The sequence below is a fragment of the Manacus candei genome, unplaced genomic scaffold (assembly GCF_025592945.1).
Source record: "Manacus candei isolate 608988 ecotype Guabito, Panama unplaced genomic scaffold, ASM2559294v1 h1tg000018l, whole genome shotgun sequence".
NCBI classification, from domain to species: domain Eukaryota; kingdom Metazoa; phylum Chordata; class Aves; order Passeriformes; family Pipridae; genus Manacus; species Manacus candei.
In genome coordinates this window covers 9,982,355-10,000,000 of record NW_026138066.1, presented here as the reverse complement: position 1 = coordinate 10,000,000, position 17,646 = coordinate 9,982,355, and the positions used below count along the sequence as shown (strand labels likewise).

At 38.9% G+C, this 17,646-nt stretch overlaps 1 protein-coding gene across 1 annotated transcript in view; it reads left to right on the top strand.

Annotated features, from left to right (window-relative positions):
- CRY1 (cryptochrome circadian regulator 1) overlaps positions 1-17,646 on the top strand; it is a 40,480-nt gene that overhangs the window by 7,002 nt on the left and 15,832 nt on the right. Inside the window, exon 2 of the mRNA XM_051784588.1 lies at positions 16,837-16,945. Coding sequence (XP_051640548.1) covers positions 16,837-16,945 — 109 coding nt within the window. The remainder of the gene's footprint in view (positions 1-16,836; positions 16,946-17,646) is intronic.

Here is a 17,646-nt window from a genome sequence, read left to right as displayed (position 1 = left end):
CCCAACAAACACTGTGGTGAATGTGAAAGCAGCTGTATTTAGGCAATCAAGAATACAGAATTTTATTTTTTTTTCCTTAACTGATCAGTATGTAGCAGTGTCAATGAATTCTGCAACAATTGTTCAAAGCAAGTTATTTTATATATTATCATTCTCTTTTGGCCATTTTAATGCAATAAAGTATATTCTCCTCCAGTTTATGAAAATGTCTTTATTCCTACCAATGCAAGCTACTCTTTAAACATCCTGTGCAAGTATTGCAGAAAAGCCTGTTTATCATTGCATTCTGCCTGATCTTTTTGGTTTCTTGCAGTTTATCTCCAGATTGGAAGCCTTTATTTTCAAAAGTGATTCTTTTCCATGCTCTGTCTCAGAGGCTGGCAGGTTTTCAGGTTAGTTATATAACCCGTGATAGGAGGAAGGTCAAGCTGCCGGCAAAGTCAGCCATTTTTTCAGTGTAGAAGTCACACTAAAGTCTGTGATGTATTTATTTGCATATTGAAAGAAACTCTTTGTTTCAGGGAATTTTGTGACTTTCCCATAGTGACCTAAAAAGGCAAAAGTGAGCTTGATCATGAGTCAGTTGTGTAAGTAGTGTGAGCGTACGTGGCTTTGTGTTCCATGGGCTTACTCATTTGCATATCACATTTTAGCAGGTTTAATAGCTGTACCTTTGGTAACCTCTAGGAAACGACTGGATTTGATTACCAGAGTAAGAACTTCATCGTATTCTGGTGCAATACATTTCACTGGATTTCTCAGAACTCTGAATTTATTGTGGAGCAAGGTTAATTTGTGTGCTTCTGTGTACTTCTGGCTTCCCCGTTCTTTGCAATCTGGGTCAAGAGGTGAACTATAATTGCAATGTTCTTCTGACCCTGAAGCCTCCATTTGTTTTTCAGGTCACTATAAAGCGTTTGCTTTCATTGCTTTGGAGTTTTGTGTGTGTAAATGTTTTTTCTGTAAGGTAATAAAGCTTTAGTGGAGGTGAAAGATAGACTGGAAAGGACAGGTCAATATTTCAATGTTTTGTTCAAGTGTGTGAGTGGAGATGGCTGTGGCAAAAGTCTACGTGTATGTCTATACTTTTGGAACAGTTACAAATATGACAGCATACCAGTTCTTGGTGGAGATAATAAAAATGAACACTTAAGCTTTGTTAGCATTAGTTTAGACAGTAACTGAGCTCCAGTGAACAGAACTTCCTAAAATATGCATAGTTTTTGTAAATTCTGTACTTTTTTTATTCTTTTTTTAGAAATTGCATTAGTATTTGAAAGGTCTGCAATTCAATGTTGGTAAACCTGGGTAGGAAATAAGAATTTCATAATACTCAGGGTTTCAGAAGTAAATTCAGATGTCAAACTGTTGCTTATAATCTCTTTGAAAAGTGCTAATGCAACAAGTTTCTTGCAATAAAACAAAACCTATTCAGATTATCAGCGATCGAAGGGATTTCACACGGTTGAACATTGGTTAGGATGTGTCCTGCAAATCTAATTTCTGTGTTGACAGGCATGTGATGATATCCACCTTTGTGTTATACATTACTTCCTCCTGCAGCTAAACTAGGGAAATTTTCTAGGCCTGCTTTAGAAATTTACTGTTTCTCGCTGTTTTCTAATTTGTAGGAAATCATTTCCTTTCCTGTTCACTCACATGCATTTCTTCTCTAACATCTATAAGGATGTTTGTGGCTCTTTCACAGACCTGAAAAGTAAAGGCTGTAAAGTTCCTGCCCTGTAAGTTTATCCTTTCAGAACACAAGTCCCTATCCCTTCAAAACGAAAACCAGAAACATTGAAAAAATTCTGTTTAAGCTCATATGGGGATGTTGTAAAGTATGAAGACATGTTATTAATTCTTCAGTGATGGAGATGAAATGTCTACAGCACAGGTTACTTAGGAACAATTCCTGAAAGGAAAACTTGGGTTTCTCTATGTTTTCAGTCTAAAGTGTGTAATCCATGACCTAGGAAATGCTTTATTTTTTATAGTAAGGAACCTGTGGAGTTCAGTGCTTGCAGGTTTGGGGTTTTTTTGTGTTTCTCAGTGACAGCGTTCTACTGACCTTGAGGGTGAAGGGTAAACTGTGCTGCAAGTGGAGGGGGGGAGGAGGGCAAAGTAGTGATTGAAAGAACAGAAATAGGAGAGGAATAAATAAATAAATAAATAGATAACTTGTTCACGTGGGCTGCTTGTTGCTTCAGGCCTTGCATAGTCCATAAAACATGGTCGTGGTCTGCGTGGTTACAAGTTTGCTGTGCACTGAAGGTACAGAAAGTCATGACAAGCTTTACCTGAGTTTCACTATCTCTGCAGTTCTGAAGTACTGGAGAAGCATACAGAGAATTGTGAAACCACATTTTACAGAGCAACTGGCATTGAAAGTAGTTAATAATTTGATTTCCAATATATTGGATTCGCTGAAGAATAGAGTAAATGTTGTCTTTCCTGTGTTCTCTTGTGAGTTTCCTCTGGGTTGAAATTTTCTGTCTGTAAATTTTGTGGCATCAAGTGATTTTTTTCATTTTTTCTCCTTCATATTTCATATTCTAGAGAATAAACAAGTTCTTTTTTTTCTATTAGTCTTAAAGCAGAAGAAAACATTCCAACTTTCAGCAGAGATTGCCTATTGTTTTTTTCCTGTTTCCCCTCTCATGGGAAAAGCATGACTACATCTGCAAACTGAGACATGCATTTAAAAGAAAATATTCTGCAGAGTAATTTTTTGCCATCCAGTTTTCAGAAGGGTCTTTGATTGGGGATGAGGTTGCATTTTGGTTTTGTTCTTTGTTTTTGTAAGTCTTGCTGTGAGTGAACTCCAGAAGTCGAAACCATCCAAGTCTTAATGAGGGTGATCAAGCAAAGGATGGCATCTGAATTATTTGTTTTATTTGGGTTGCCTAGGGATAATTCCTGTGACTTTCCATCATTATTTTTCAGTAGATGACAGGCTTAATAAGGTCTAGTTTACTGTGCTTTATCTGTTTCTTTTTAGACAGGGGAGCTATTTGCTGTTTACTGCTATTACACGGTATATCCTATATCCTGTGAATGCTTCTTTAAACGACTTGCTATAAGAGACTTTAATATTAAATTTTTTCTCTCCAGCATACTCCTTCATTGGTATGACTTGGAAATATCTACTGATGTGCAGTTTCTTCAGTTTATGACAAAGCAAAAAGTTGTAAATTACTGTGATGTTGACTATTCAGCTTTAATTGTGGTGTATTTCCCTCTTTTATTTCAAGACTTTCTTAATCTAAGGAGATCTCTATAAAATTGGTTTTGATCATATAGTTCATGGTGTTCTTCAGTGAGTAGGGGTTTTTCATTCAATTGAAATTTCCTTTCTGTAAGCTAGTTGCCAGTAAATACACTGGTGAGAAGTACTTTATTTCAGGAGTAATGTATCTTTCTTCTAAGCCGTGAGGAAAATTATGAGTTTGTGGGGGATAATGTGAATCTTCCTATTATTACATTTTAGAATTTGGCCTTCTGCATTCTTTTAAATACAACTCCACCAACTTGTCTCTTTCAGTGCCAACACTGAAATACTGTGTTAGTTTTACAAGGCAAAGTTCTTTAATGCTGCATTTACTGAAAGTTTTACTCCAGTTCTTTACTACTTCTATATGAGACAGCACAATGGAGCTTGCATTTTTGGCACTGGAGGCCATGCATTCAAATTGAGAAGTGTTACTAGTGATCATGTGTTGCTCTTGCAGCAGCAGCAGCCTTTCCTGTTTTTTCATAATTATACAATTTTTTTCTTCTACTAGTCCTTCTTCCTTCCAGAATCCTGCCTTTGCAGTTGCTGCTCTAGGGCTTGTCAAGTGCAGTGGTAAAGTAAAAAATAATTTTTAGAGGGGTTGGGTGGTTTTTTAAATATTCTGTTTGAAGAGTATTAGATTTTTAGGAAGAGTTATCTCAATATAAGTGATTTGTGCCCAAGTGAAGGCGTGGAGGAAATTTCAGAAGCTTTTCCACTCTCTGTACCATATTGTCACTAATTGCAGTTTTTCCTGCTGAACTTAGAAGTTTTAAGAAGACGTAAGGTAAAGTAACCTTTGGAGAGCTTTTCTGTGTTCTTTGTTTTTCTGCTTTTATCAAATGGGCTGTATCTGCCAGAATCTTTCTGTTAACTGGAGTTTTAATTAGGGTGTACTATATGGTAATACCTGGCTTGCCTTTTCTTGGAATGAGTTGGTTTTTTGCTTGGAAGTGTTAGTCTTCTTGTAGCTATTACATTTTACCTTCAATTAAAGCTTTTGAACTTGGAGTTGGATAAATTGATCAAAAACCACCTAAGTACAAGTCAGTCTGATTGATGTTTGAAGCCTTGCAGGCTTATTTCTACAGAGATAATTATTTCCTTTATGGGTTTAAGATATACTTTAATGAAAACTTGCACTGGTGATCTTTTTTCCTTTGTCATAAGGTAATAGTTATTAACAGCAACAGGAAACAGGAAATTTTGTAATTGTCAACATTTCTTCCTAAATTTGTAAGGTACCTTTATCTCCCCTCTCTAGCCCATGCAGGGTTAAATAGGGTTTAAAAACATGTTAGCTTTACCTGCCATTCACCAGGGTTTTTCTTTTATGCAGATTTAGTTATTTAGACCTGTAATGAAGGATCATGTCCATTAGCCTGTGCTTGAATGGTGGTGTTGGAGCAGCCTGTTTGTGCCAAAGTTTGATGCCAGCTGTTGACTCTGGCAGGGGACACGCTGTTCACGAGCTGCTGTTCCTTTTCACACCTTTCCCTTCCATTCTTTATCAGTTCCTCCAATTTTGAACACTGGCTTGATACTTCTTGAACTCTGAGCTCATATTAGGTTTCACTTAACCTTTAGCCACCAACACTTCTAAATATGACACAGACGAACAGAACCGACCTGCTGCTTGTACTTGCTCAAATGAAGCCTTTCTCTGTCCCAGCTAGGAATAAAGTTCAGCTGTGGTGCAGGAATCCTCTTGGAGCAGCTCCATAGGGAAGGAAAATTCGGCTCTTACTACAATGGTTACGTATAACTGGAAAAGTAGGTCATTGTGGCAGGGAGTAGTCCAAACAGCCGCCTGGTTGCTGCAGCAACGACCTACTTTACGGAACTATTTTTGTTGATTCATATTGAAACTTCTTAAAAGTGCTATAAGGAAATGATCAGGTTATGAGATATGTAACAATGAAAGCTGCAGGCTTTGTGGACTCTCCTCCTCTCCCCCACCCTCCCCTCTCTCTTTGGTCTTGCCTTTTCATGTTGGTTGGATGTAGGGGGATTAAAGCAAATAAGGTTTGGTTTTATTCAGTTTGACCTCTAGTGGGAAACATCTCTTTTTGCTTGAAGGTTCTGCATAGCCATAATATTTATAATTGGTGATTAAGTTTCCAGAGTTCAGCACCTACAAGTCTTCCCCTATCAATTCTGTCTATAGAAATAACTTTGGAGTTAAAACAACAACAAAAAAAACCCTGCCCCTTTTTCTTAAAAATTTTCTTTCTTGGCCACTGGAACAGACTCCCCAGGGAAGTGGTCACAGCACCAAGCCTGCCAGAGTTCAAGGAGTGCTTGGAAAACACTGTCAGGCACATGGTGTGATTCTTGGGGCTGTCCTGTGCAGAGCCAGGAGTTGGACTCAGTGATCCTTGTAGTTCCCTTCCAACTCAGGGTATTTCTATGATTCTATGACTATTACTTTCCTGGAATGCTAATAGTTTCTCTTGCTATTCAACTGCTCTTATGTTAACCACTTTGTCTCCAACAAAGTTTATCCACCTTCAGGAAGGTGAGCTTGGAACCTGCCCCTTTTTTATTTTCAAATTGGCAGTGTTCCTGTCTGCGTCTTTTGTTTTGCTATTAATTCTAATGCTGGAACAAGCAAACTGGAAAAAAATACAGTGATTCTGTGTAGAATTATATTCTCCAGTTGTCTACCTTTATTCTTTCAATAAAGTAATAAAAAAAATCTGTCACCGGTGTTCAGGAAGTGAATTTTAGTTATTCATTCTTGTCTTCTGAAAGAAATAGGTAGACAGGGAAAATGCAAAAATACAGTTTTTATAGTAAAGGTTTTATTCTTCATAAAATAATTCTTTATCTAAACTACTATGACTTCTCCAGAGATGACTGAATTTCACTTTTTAGTTATCAGAATCTTCTGCATAACTGTAGTATGTAACTTCAAGATCAATTTAGTTACTTCAAGTAAAGCACTTCCAGTTGGTCCTGACCTTCAGTATTTCAGAGAACTGCAGTAGTTCTGGCAGATGAAGATAGCACATTTATCTAGAGGTTATTTGAATTTTTTCATCTGTTATGTCTTGAGCTTTTCTTCAGTCCTGTTTTCCAGGACTTACGTTACTGAGCTCTGTGCATCTTCTGCGTCCGCTCTAGGCTTTGAGATGGAAGGCCCCTGCAGCATGAAGTTACCTCCATTAGTCTACCCACACACTAAGGAAGTTTGGGACAAAGTGGAGGTTTTTGGTGTTTACGCAGTGTGATAAACAAAACTGTGTTTCAGTTATTTGTTTGGGATGTTTAATTTTTTTTTTTCTACATGATTACACAAAAACCCCATTTGGAGTCTGGTGTGTTTTGTCTGGAAAAAAACCATCTCACATTAGGTTGAGATGTGGGAGGGGGCTTAGACTAGGGAATTGGATTTTGGGACTATCTCAAACCATGACAAACTGAATACATTTGGATCATGTTTACCTTGTATTCAGGTATAAATGACTACTTTCGGTTCTGAAAGATCAGTTCAGAATATTTTTGCCTTTTGATTCATAAGAGTAGCAATGGAAAGTTAAGACAATGCTGAATGTCTGATCACCATAAGGCGGGTACCAGTCAATTTTAATTAAGATTTCCAGGAATACCTTCAGGATAATTTTTTTTTCTGTTTTCCAAGCTTTCTACCAATTTCTGTACTTGCTAAAGGATTTCATCTCTATCCTTAATTCTCTTCTGTTAGTTTAATAGATTTTTCAGATATGGGAAGCCAGAGATGATGGAATTGTACCTTAAGGACTTGCAATTTATACAGTGTAGTTGAGAAATATATTTATTTTAGACACTGTGTCATTTCTAGGAAACTTAAAACTGTGCAAAATTTTACTAGCACTAATTGTAACCTTAAAAAGGTCACTTTAATGTAAGGAAAGTAAAATGCTTTTATTAAACTAAATAAAGGGCAGTGTAAAATCTGTCCTTCGGAATCAGATTGCAAGACTATCTTGTTAGAGTGCTCTTATCGTGCTTGCTCTTTTGAAATAAGCCATAGCAGTTACTTTCTCATGGACAGCATAAATTGCCAAAAAAACGTGGCTGAACTATTTTATAAAGCAGGCCAGCTCTGGTTTAATTACATCAAGCCTTATTAGCTGTTCATTTAAATAAGAGAACTTGGATACATGAGAATAGGGTGTTTTCAATTTATTTATATACAAGCATATCTGTATTCTCAAGTAACTTAGTTTTGTAATTTGCTCTTAGGTAATATTTCCCCAGCTGTCCCCAGTACAGTTTGTTTGCTCTTGGGTTTTCCTTTGTGGATCCAACCGGTTTCACTCTGGAAAGAGCAAGCATAAGGAATTAAAGTCAAACAATAAAGACTTTGATTTATTAGATTGGAATTAGAGGATTAGGAAAAAATAAACACAGAATATGTATGTTAAAGAATGGAAGACACTGGAGGAGAGAGATTTAGGAAGCTGTTAGTCTGTTAGTCTCCTATCACCAGAAGGCTGACCTTTGTAACATGAAGTAATTTGAGATGTTCGTTTCTAGTTATATGGGAATAGTTTAGATGAGTAATAGGTGCCCTTTGAATGTGAAGTTAAGATCCAGACTTTTTAGAAGCTAAATGCACTATTTGCTGTGATGTATGGCTCACAAAATAGGAACCAAATACAGATTGCTGTTTCACTGAATCACAGAATGGTTGGGGTTTGAAGGGACCTCTGGAGATCATCAAGTCCAACCCCCCCCGTAAGGCAGATTCACCCAAAGCAACTTGTACAGGATGTGTCCAGGCAGGTTTTGAATACCTCCAGAGAAGCAGAGAAGCACAACTCCTTTGGGCAGCCTGTTCCAGTGATCTGTCACCTTCACAGTAAAAAAACTTTTCCTCCTATTCAAGTGGAGCTTCCTGTGTTTCAGTGTGTGCCCACTGCCCCATACCCTGTCACTGGGAACTGCTGAAAAGAGTCTGGCCCCGTCCTCTTGACACCCCCCTTAAGATATTTGTATGCATTGATAAGATCTACCCTCAGTTGTCTCTTCGCCGGGCTACACAGGCCCGGCTCTCTCAGCCTTTGCTCATAAGAGAGATGCTCTGATCCCCTCATCACCTTTGTACTCCTTCACCAGACCCTCTCCAGTAGTTCCTTGTCTTTTTTGAACTGGTGAGCCCAGAACTGGACACAGCACTCCAGACATGGCCTCATCAGGGCAGAGTAGAGTGGAAGGTCACCTCCCTCAACCCGCTGGCAGTGCTCTTCCTAGTGCATCCCAAGGTACCATTGGCCTTCTTGGTCACAAGGGCACGCTGCTGGCTTGTGGATAAGCTGTTGTTCACCAGGAATCCCAGGTCCTTCTTTACAGAGCTACTTTCCAGCAGGTCAACACCTAACCTGTACTGGTACTTGGGGTTATTCCTCCCTACACAGCCCTACACTTGTCTTTGTTGAACTAAATTAAGTTCCTCTCTTCCCATCTCTCCAGCCTGCTTAGGTCCTGCTGAATGGCAGCACAGCCTTCAGGTGTATCAGACCCTCCTCCCAGTTCTGTATTGTGAGCAAACTTGCTGGGGGTACATTCTGTCCCTTCTTCCAGGTCATTGGTGAGTACGTTAAATAAGAGTGGACCCAGTAGAGTGACTCCTGGGGAACACCGCTCGCTACAGGCCTCTGGCTGGACTGCGCCGCTGGTTACAGTCCTCTGATGTTCAACCAGCTCTCAACCCACTTCCCTGTCCACTAACCCAGCCCACATTTCCTGATCTTAGCCATGAGGATGTTATGGGACACAGTGGCAAATGCCTTGCTGAAGCCAAGATAGACAAAATCCACTACTCTCCCCTCGTCTACCCAGCCAGTCATTTCCTCATAGAAGGCTGTCAGATTGGTCAAGCATAATTTCCCCATAGTGAATCGGTGTTGAATATTCCTAATAACCTTCTTTTCCTCCACATGCTTAGAGATGGCATCCAGAATGAGTTGATCCATCACCTTTCCATGGATGGAGGTGAGGCCAATTGGCCTGTAGTTTCCTGGGTCCTCCTTCTTACATTTTTTGAAGACTGGAGTGACATGGGCTTTCCTCCAGTCCTCATGCACCTCTTCTGTTCTTCATGACCTTTCAAAGATGATGGAGACTGGTTTAGCAATAACATCTGTCAGTTCCCTCAGCACTCATGGGTGCATCCCATCGGGGCCCATGGATTTGTGGATGTAAAGTTTTACTAAATGCTGTCTAACCTGATCCTCCTTGACCAAGGGAAAAACCTTCCTTTCCCCAGACTTGCTCTTGCCTCCAGAATCAGGGATTCCTGAGGGCTGGCCTTAGGAGTAAAGGCTGAGCAAAGAAAGCATTCATTAACCCTGCCTTCTCTGTATCTCTGTATCCTTTGTCACCCACTTCATTCAGCAATGGGCCCACAGTTTTCCTAGTCTTCTGTTTGCTACTTTTAGCAAAAGATAGGAAGGTGTAGAAGAAACCCTTCTTCTTGGACTTGACATCCCTTGCTAGATTCAATTCCAAATTGACTTTAGCATTCCTCATCACATCCCTGCATACTCTGACAACATGCCTGTATTCCTTCCAAGTGGCCTGTCCGTTTTTCCACATTCCATAAACTTACTCCTTCTGTTTCAGTTTTGCCAGAAGCTCCTTGCTCATCCATACAGGTCTCCTGACCTTTTGCTTGATTTCTTACTCGTAGGGATGCACTGGTCCTTAGCTTGGGGGAAGTGATGCTTGAATATTAACCAGCTCCCTTAGACCTCTCTACCTTTTGGAGCCTTAACCCATGGGTTTCCTCCAGGTAGGTCCTTGAAGAGGCCCAAAATAGCTCTCCAGAAGTCCAAGGTTGTAATTCTATTTATTGCCCTGCTTCCTTCATCTCTGGAAGATTATGAACATCTTTCGAATAGGACAAAAAAATTGTGTTTCCTTCCTTTGGGAAATGCTAACCTGGAAAACGTAGTTCGGTTGGAAAAAAATTAATGAGGGATGGTATGTAAGGAAATGCTGGCTTTCTGTCCAGTGTGAGCTAGGTCTGATTCAAATGATTTTGTTGTTTTATTAAAGCAGTATTGCTTGTTATAGTTGATATTCTAGTCCCACTCCATATGTGAAACGGTCTTTACTCCTTATGGTCAAAGAAGACTCACCCAAAAGGACTCAGCTTGGAGTCCTTTCTTTCATCCATTTTCAAAGAATTGAATCTTTATTTTTCTTTTCTGAGAACTGTTTTTACAGCTGTACATGGGCTTGGGTGCATCTTGTGTTCTTCCTTCGTCACAGCTCTGCTTTTGGCTTGAAGATTATAGCAGTAGTAAATATTAGAGGAAAAAAAAGCCAAGTGGCCCACATCATGGTCAATGTTTGGTTTTATTTTTTACAAGTGGATCAGCTCTTGCGAAGTTACGAAAGATGCTGGAGTCCTGAATTGCACTCTCAGGGAGCTGGTTTTTTTTCTCCATTGACTGTCGAGCAACCTTGCAGGAGATTAGTTAGCTCCCACAGCTACTTCACTTAAGTATCTAGAGTTGAATAACATGAACTTTTTCCTGCTCTTTTGTATATGATTAAAGGATAATACCTTTATGAAATCTGTTATTGTATACCTTTTTTGGATGTGGAAGTTGTATGTGGTATTCATTGAAACGATGTAGTACAATAAGGCCTGCCTCTGTGACCTTGATTTGGTAGCAGGAAAATACTACTGTGGCTGACTGCCAAAGGATGCTGTGGAGTGTACATAACACTTAAATCCTGTCTGAGCTTAATCTTCTTACAGTTTCGTAAGACTATACTGCTTGCACTAAGACACATTGGTGGGTGACAATCAAACAGGAAAATTACTGATGAAATATTAAATATTCGTATACAGATGCATCAAATTTGAGATACCAAAACACGGTATGAGACACTGAGAAGTATCAGATTTGATATTCACATTGTGATTCCTGTAGAAGCTGGTATGAGGTGTGTGTTCACCTGATACTGAACTTTCATAGTAATCTACCAAACATAGGGCAAAATATGTGTGAAAGAAAGGCGAGCTCTCTCTCTTTTCTCATGAAGAGAAATAAATGGTGCATGATTTGTGTGATTAATACAATTGGGGTCTAATACTCGAATGAAAGGTGGTTGGTATTATATAATATGTAATATTCTTTCTTTTTATTGAATCCAGCTCTACTAAACTCTGAAAGATGAAGGAGGAATATCTGATAGCAGTGTTGAAAAAAGCAATTGGATGGGATAATAAAAGTAGCAGATGTTAGATGCCTAAGATAATTCTGATAGACAAAGTCTGGGTGGTGATCAAATATCCATAATGAGATGGGTCTCTTGTTTGGCTGTGCTTTTCTGTTGCTGAAGAGGTGGAAATTGATGGCTTGCCGTGAGGACTAGTGGGTAGATAGAAGGTATTTAGAAAGACAGGTTAAACATAAGTTTGGATAGATTGCTGGAAGTTGACCACTTGTGAGTAAAAGTATTAATCAAACTTAGGAATGGAACAAGTTTTAGCACTGTTTTTTTTATTCAGATTCTTAAATTCCTTCTCAGAATGGCGAAACCTGACTAAATTCCTTTATTTTGTGTGTCTGTGCAGTCTAATGCTCCTGCTAGTTGTTAAATTCAGAATCTGGATTAGTTCAGAAAAATGATTCTTAGTGGCTTAACCACTACCATTTTCAGATGTGAACGGCACCTGAAAGAGGAGTCATTGGCATTTTAAGTCCCCTCAGTTCCCAGCAACTGTCCTCATTTCATACTGGCAAGGATGGTCCCATGTGACTGGGGTTTCTGGGTGTTTATTACTCCTAAAAATAACCCCAAACAAGACTTAACAGTAGCCTTAAATAGTATGTCTATAAGTGTCCTTCTTATTAGTTGCCTCCCAAATAAAAGTGTCACCTTTTCAACAGACTGCTTCTGACTTCTTCCCTGGATAAAGTATTTAATCATATTAATAGTGCAGAGCCAGGAGTGTTGTGTGATGTGCTTACTTTAGTTCATTTTGTTAACAGTTAACTGTGTTAATGATTGTTTATTTAAGTTTTTGAATAGCTGCTTTGATGGTACCAGTTTATTTCAGTTGCATGGCAGCCAAAATTATGATCTGTATTATGTTTTCTGTTTCTGGCAATCACTTTTAAGATGTAGGGGGGCAGAACAATTAGTTTGTATTTTAGACCCCAAGCACACTTTGTATGAAGGGAAGATTGTGGAGTTTCTTGGAGTAAACTGCTAAGATTCTATGTTCACGTATTTTAAAGAATATGGTCATCAACAGCTTTCATGAAAATTCTGAATATCAGAATTAGATGTCTCTGGGTGTTGTGTGTGATGCTCTCTAAGAATGCTGCTTGCAGGCAGGTATGGTTTGCATCAGCATCTTCCCTGTGTTAAAGTAAGTCTTTTTTGCGTCCCTCCATCATGTCAGTTGTGCACGTACCTCACATGGTTTGCTACTGTGAAATTAATAGTGAACATCTCCTTCTTTTGGTTTGTCCAAGGGAAATTTTTAGCCAAATACTAAAAACTGGGCTGGTGTTCCAATCCGATAAAAAATGTCCATGCATCCATTTTGTGTCGTTTTAATGAAGTCCTGTAGTTCATACAATTCATTCAAAGTGAAAAAGAAAGTGCTTTCCCACTGATTATTAGGTTGAGGGGAAAAAAAAATTATATTAGATTGCAGACTCAGAAACGTGACCTGTTACTGCAGGGAGAGGTTTAAACAGCTTCTAACTACCACAGTCTAGTGTAGAGCATAATAGAGTTAAAGGCTGGTAGCTCTTACTTCACAGCTGCTGTGAAGAAACTTTGCCTCAAGAGCTTATATACTGAAAAGAAGATACTTTTTGTGAGATGGAGGTTTCATATTTGGTTTCAGTTCACAGACTAATTTACCATTAATTTTAATTTTTGTTATACTTTGAAAGGAACGTATTTGTGAGCACTTTGGTGTATCTCTTCAGAGAGAAACTCAAATAATTTTGCGTGCAGTCAACTACAGTAAAGGTGTTGCTTCTGCAAGTTTTAAGGGTAATCGTGAAAAAGAAGAGGTAAAAACTTTTTGGTTATGATAAGTAGTTGATTCAGCTATTAAGTTTTTTGGTAGGGGATGTATCTAAATGCAATTATTTAAGAAGGTTCACTTTTAACTGAGCAAGGCTCATTGCAGCAGAGGTTGGACTAGATAACCTTTAGAAGTCCCTTCCAACCCAAACTGTTCTGCGATTCTATAAATCTGTGTAAAGGCTTTTATGTTAGAGAACTCCTATGAACACTTTAATGAGAAAATGCCTTTAGATGTGGCATAGCATAAATATAATTGGTGAAAATGAAATAGGTGATTGTGGCACATTTTGTTAAAATGCATTTGGTCTAGCTGAAAGATTCAAATATGCTTAATAAACTGCATGCTGCTTCTGAGTAGCCACTTGTAAACTGAATCTGTATTCTGAAAGTCAAAAGCAGTATTCTTTTGCATTGCTATTACTCTAGATATCATAGGGTCACTAGGGTTTGATTTGGTCTATTATTTTTAAAAGTGTGCTTTCCTTGAGTCTTACAACACAAGCAGTGATTTGGCTGTTTTTCATTTGTTCTGGTTTTTGTCGTGGTGAGGGGGAATGTGTATGTGTGTGTGTCCCTGGCCACTCTCCTGATCCCTTCCTTGCATATATTTAACAGTTTGAGTATACACTGTTATTTTTTGTTAAATACCTAGAAGAGTTTTATGGAGATTGAAATGCTTGAGTGTGGTAAGAGATAGTTAAGTAAGATAATAGAGTGGATTTGGGGAACCAACAAATAGAGATTAAACAGTATTAAGGGCAAGTTTAGGGATCTTGGATGTGAATTGGAGACTGGGTCAGTGCATGTAATCTTCTTGAATAGGATTTTGTACCAAGTCCAAACTAGAAGTTATATATTCTGCTCAGTCAGGTAGGAAGAAAAGAAATCGAGAAAATAGAGGGAACTGAAAAGTTTCCTGAAATACAGATTTTTAGTTTGAATAGTTATAAATATTTTATGTCATCAGTTTCTCTTCATACCCTCTCCCTATGCTTGGTGAGATGAAGTTTAAAAAAACAAAACAAAAATGCCACAACAACAACAAAACGCCCTAAAACCAAACCACAAAAAAATCTTCCTCTGGACTATTACAAAGGTATCCTGGACAGTATTGCAGTTTGTCTTTATAGTGATTTGTGAATGGACATGCTCCTTGAAAGCGAGATTCACATCAATAAGATCAATGAATAATGTCTGTCATTCCAGGTTTCAAAAAAACTTTGTCAAGTGAAGCTGTAATTTTCAGAGTCCAAACGGAGTTGACTTTGTCCTGGGAACATGGGGCTTAAGTTGTCTCTCATAGAAGCATATGCTGTTCTCATCTGATTCTTAAAATGACTCCTGCATGGTTTCTAACTAAATGGGTATGCAGGAGTTTCTTTTTATCTTCTTACTACCTCAGAGTTTTTTCAAAACAAAACTTAGCAAAGTGAGAAAATTAGGCATTTGTGGTTTGTTGCAGACATAAAGCATATAAGCATAGTTTGCCAGCCAAGGAGCCATTGTATTCTTGTATTCTGGCTGCCAAGAGGCCTGCTCTCAGTCTTTCAGGTCTAGTGAGCTACGCAGTTTAGATGTTTAATAGCAGCTGGGGGGGTTCCTGCCAGCCTTTTATATATTATTTTTGGTCAGTTTTTTTCCCCTATAAAGTTGGAAGCAACATGTGTTAAGTAGACATCCCTTACATATTGCTAAATCTTCAGAAAATTAATTTTAGCAGGTCTACAACAATCGTGTACATTATGTCCCTCGTAGAAGGTGAAGCGTTTTCATTCATCTGGTGATTGTATCTGAGCTGTTACCACTGTGACCTTGGACCTGCACATAGCGTCATTACAGCAGGTTTTCTCAGGAATAATGACCTGCAGTGTTGGAATCACCTCTTTTTTTTCCCCCTCCTTTGGGTGTAGCTTGTGGTTTATGGCAATCGTGTGTACACAGAGGTTAATGACTGGCAGGCACTGACTCAGCAGTTGTCTTGATCAGCGTGTGCTTTGGTGAATGCCAGCAGCTTTGTAAGAAGAAATGGCTGAGAGGGTTTGAGCAGCTCCTGGTGAAAAATGTTACTATGCAGAATCACAGAATGGTTGGGGTAGGAAGGGACCTCTGGAGATCACCTAGTCCAACCCCCCTGCTAAAGCAGGTGCACCCGAAGCAGGTTGCACAGGATCATGTCTAGGTGGGTTTTGAATATCCCCAGAGAAGGAGACTCTATAACCTCTCTGGGCAGCCTCTTTGAGTCCTCTGTCACCCTCAAAGAAGTTTTTCCTCATATGCAGATAGAGCTTCCTGTGTTTCAGTTTGTGCCTATTGCCCTTTGTGCCTATTTGCCCAGTTGCTGAGCACTGAAAAGAGTCTGACCCCATCCTCTTGACAGCCCCCTTAAGATATTTGTATGCATTGATAAGATCTACCCTCAGTTATCTCTTGGCCAGGCTACACAGGCCTGGCTCTCTCAGCCTTTGCTCATAAGAGCGATGCTCTGATCCCCTCATCACCTCCGTAGTCCTCCACCAGACCCTCTCCAGTAGTTCCTTGTCTTTCTTGGACTGGGGAGCCCAGAACTGGACTCAACAGTCCAGATGTGGCCTCATCAGGGCAGAGCAGAAGGAGAGGATCACCTCCCTGGACCTGCTGACCACATGAGGAAAACACTGTGGAGGAGCCACTTGTTACATGGGAGAGGAGTCCAGGGGAAGGACACTCACCTGGGGACCCCCGGCATCTCTCTTTCTGTCTGGCTGCAAGGTAGAGTTCTTTTTTCCTCTCCTTTCATTTTTATTTCTTTCTCCAAAGAACTTTCACCACTGGAGATTTTATCCACTAATAAATCTTTGCACATGTGAACCTGTCTCAACATCCTTTGTGTAACTACCTGTTTCTCTTGAAGACGTGCAGATTTGCAGCATCCCATCTCCCCAGTTTGTTTTTTTCCTTATTTGCATATTTTCTCATTAAATAATTCAGGTGAGGTTACAGCCAAGATGCATGAAACTGTTATATAGAGGACTGTTTCTATAAATGAAGGCTGAAGGGATAATAATGACTCTGTACTCCTCTGCTTTGCTGTTTTTAGTAACAGTTCAGGCTGCTGTGTTGTAAGAGAGACTTGGATTAAGTTTAGTAGCAGTGTGCCAACAGCTGATTATCTGTTTGTTTGTTGTTGGGTTCTTTTCTGTAGTGGGGGGGTGGTTTGTCTTTACACTGACAAGATACTTGTAGTTTTAGTTAAGACTAGAATGTCTTTTAGTCCATTCCAGAGTTCAATAGCATTGAGGTGAAAACTGAAATGACAACACGGTTTGGTTTTACGAGTTATGGATTGTTGACTATATTATATGATCTTGTGCTACTGCAAGCCAAGTGTAATTCAAATGTGAACTGCATGCATCACCAAATACTCAAGGTCTCATAATCATTGTTGGATTATTCCTCTTTGTTACTTTTTTCTATTATTAAATGGTCTGGTTTGCTTCAGAAAATAAATGTTTCCTTACAATTCCTTGCAGATTCCTGCTTCAGTGTCTTGAAGATCTTGATGCTAATCTACGGAAACTGAATTCACGTTTGTTTGTTATTCGTGGGCAGCCAGCAGATGTTTTTCCCAGACTTTTTAAGGTAAATGCCTCTTGCAGTTGTTGTTTCTGTCCACAAATATGACCGACAAACTGATTTCAACTAGGAATATTTCTTGCACTATTTACTTCAGTGCACGTTATCCATACAAATACTTAACTGTCCTTGCAGTTTCTCATTAAGGTTGTTTCTGTTTGTTTTGAATTTTTCCCCTTTAATGTACATATCACCAACTGAACTGAATTGCTCTTAGACTTTACTGGTTTTGCTTTCTTTCTTTCCAGAAATGGAATTGATTTCAAATGGTTTGCTAAGTGTAGGTACTGAATATTACTACATTTTCCTTTTCAAGTTCCCTTTGTAATACTGAAATATAATTCTGTGCACATGAATCCAGGTTCAAAGCCTGACCTGTAAAAGCAATGTTTTATTTAGGCCAAATATCTAATGTGATTACTTTTTCATTAAAGGTGATTTAATAAGCCTTTTCCTAGTAGTAGGCTTGTTAAAAGCATAGAGCAACTAAAAAGCAATTTCTAGTCAAAGAAGTTTAAAGTTTTTGTGGGAAAGAGTCTTATTGTTGAGTAAATTAAATCTGTGAGGGTCTAACATGTCATCCATGCATAATAATGTATTTAAGGTAATAATAGGATAGTAAAAATGAACACTTTGCAGATTGATTTGAACTGAGGTGACTGAAAGAAGTGAGACTGTGGGGGAAAAATTAGATATCCATTTTTCCA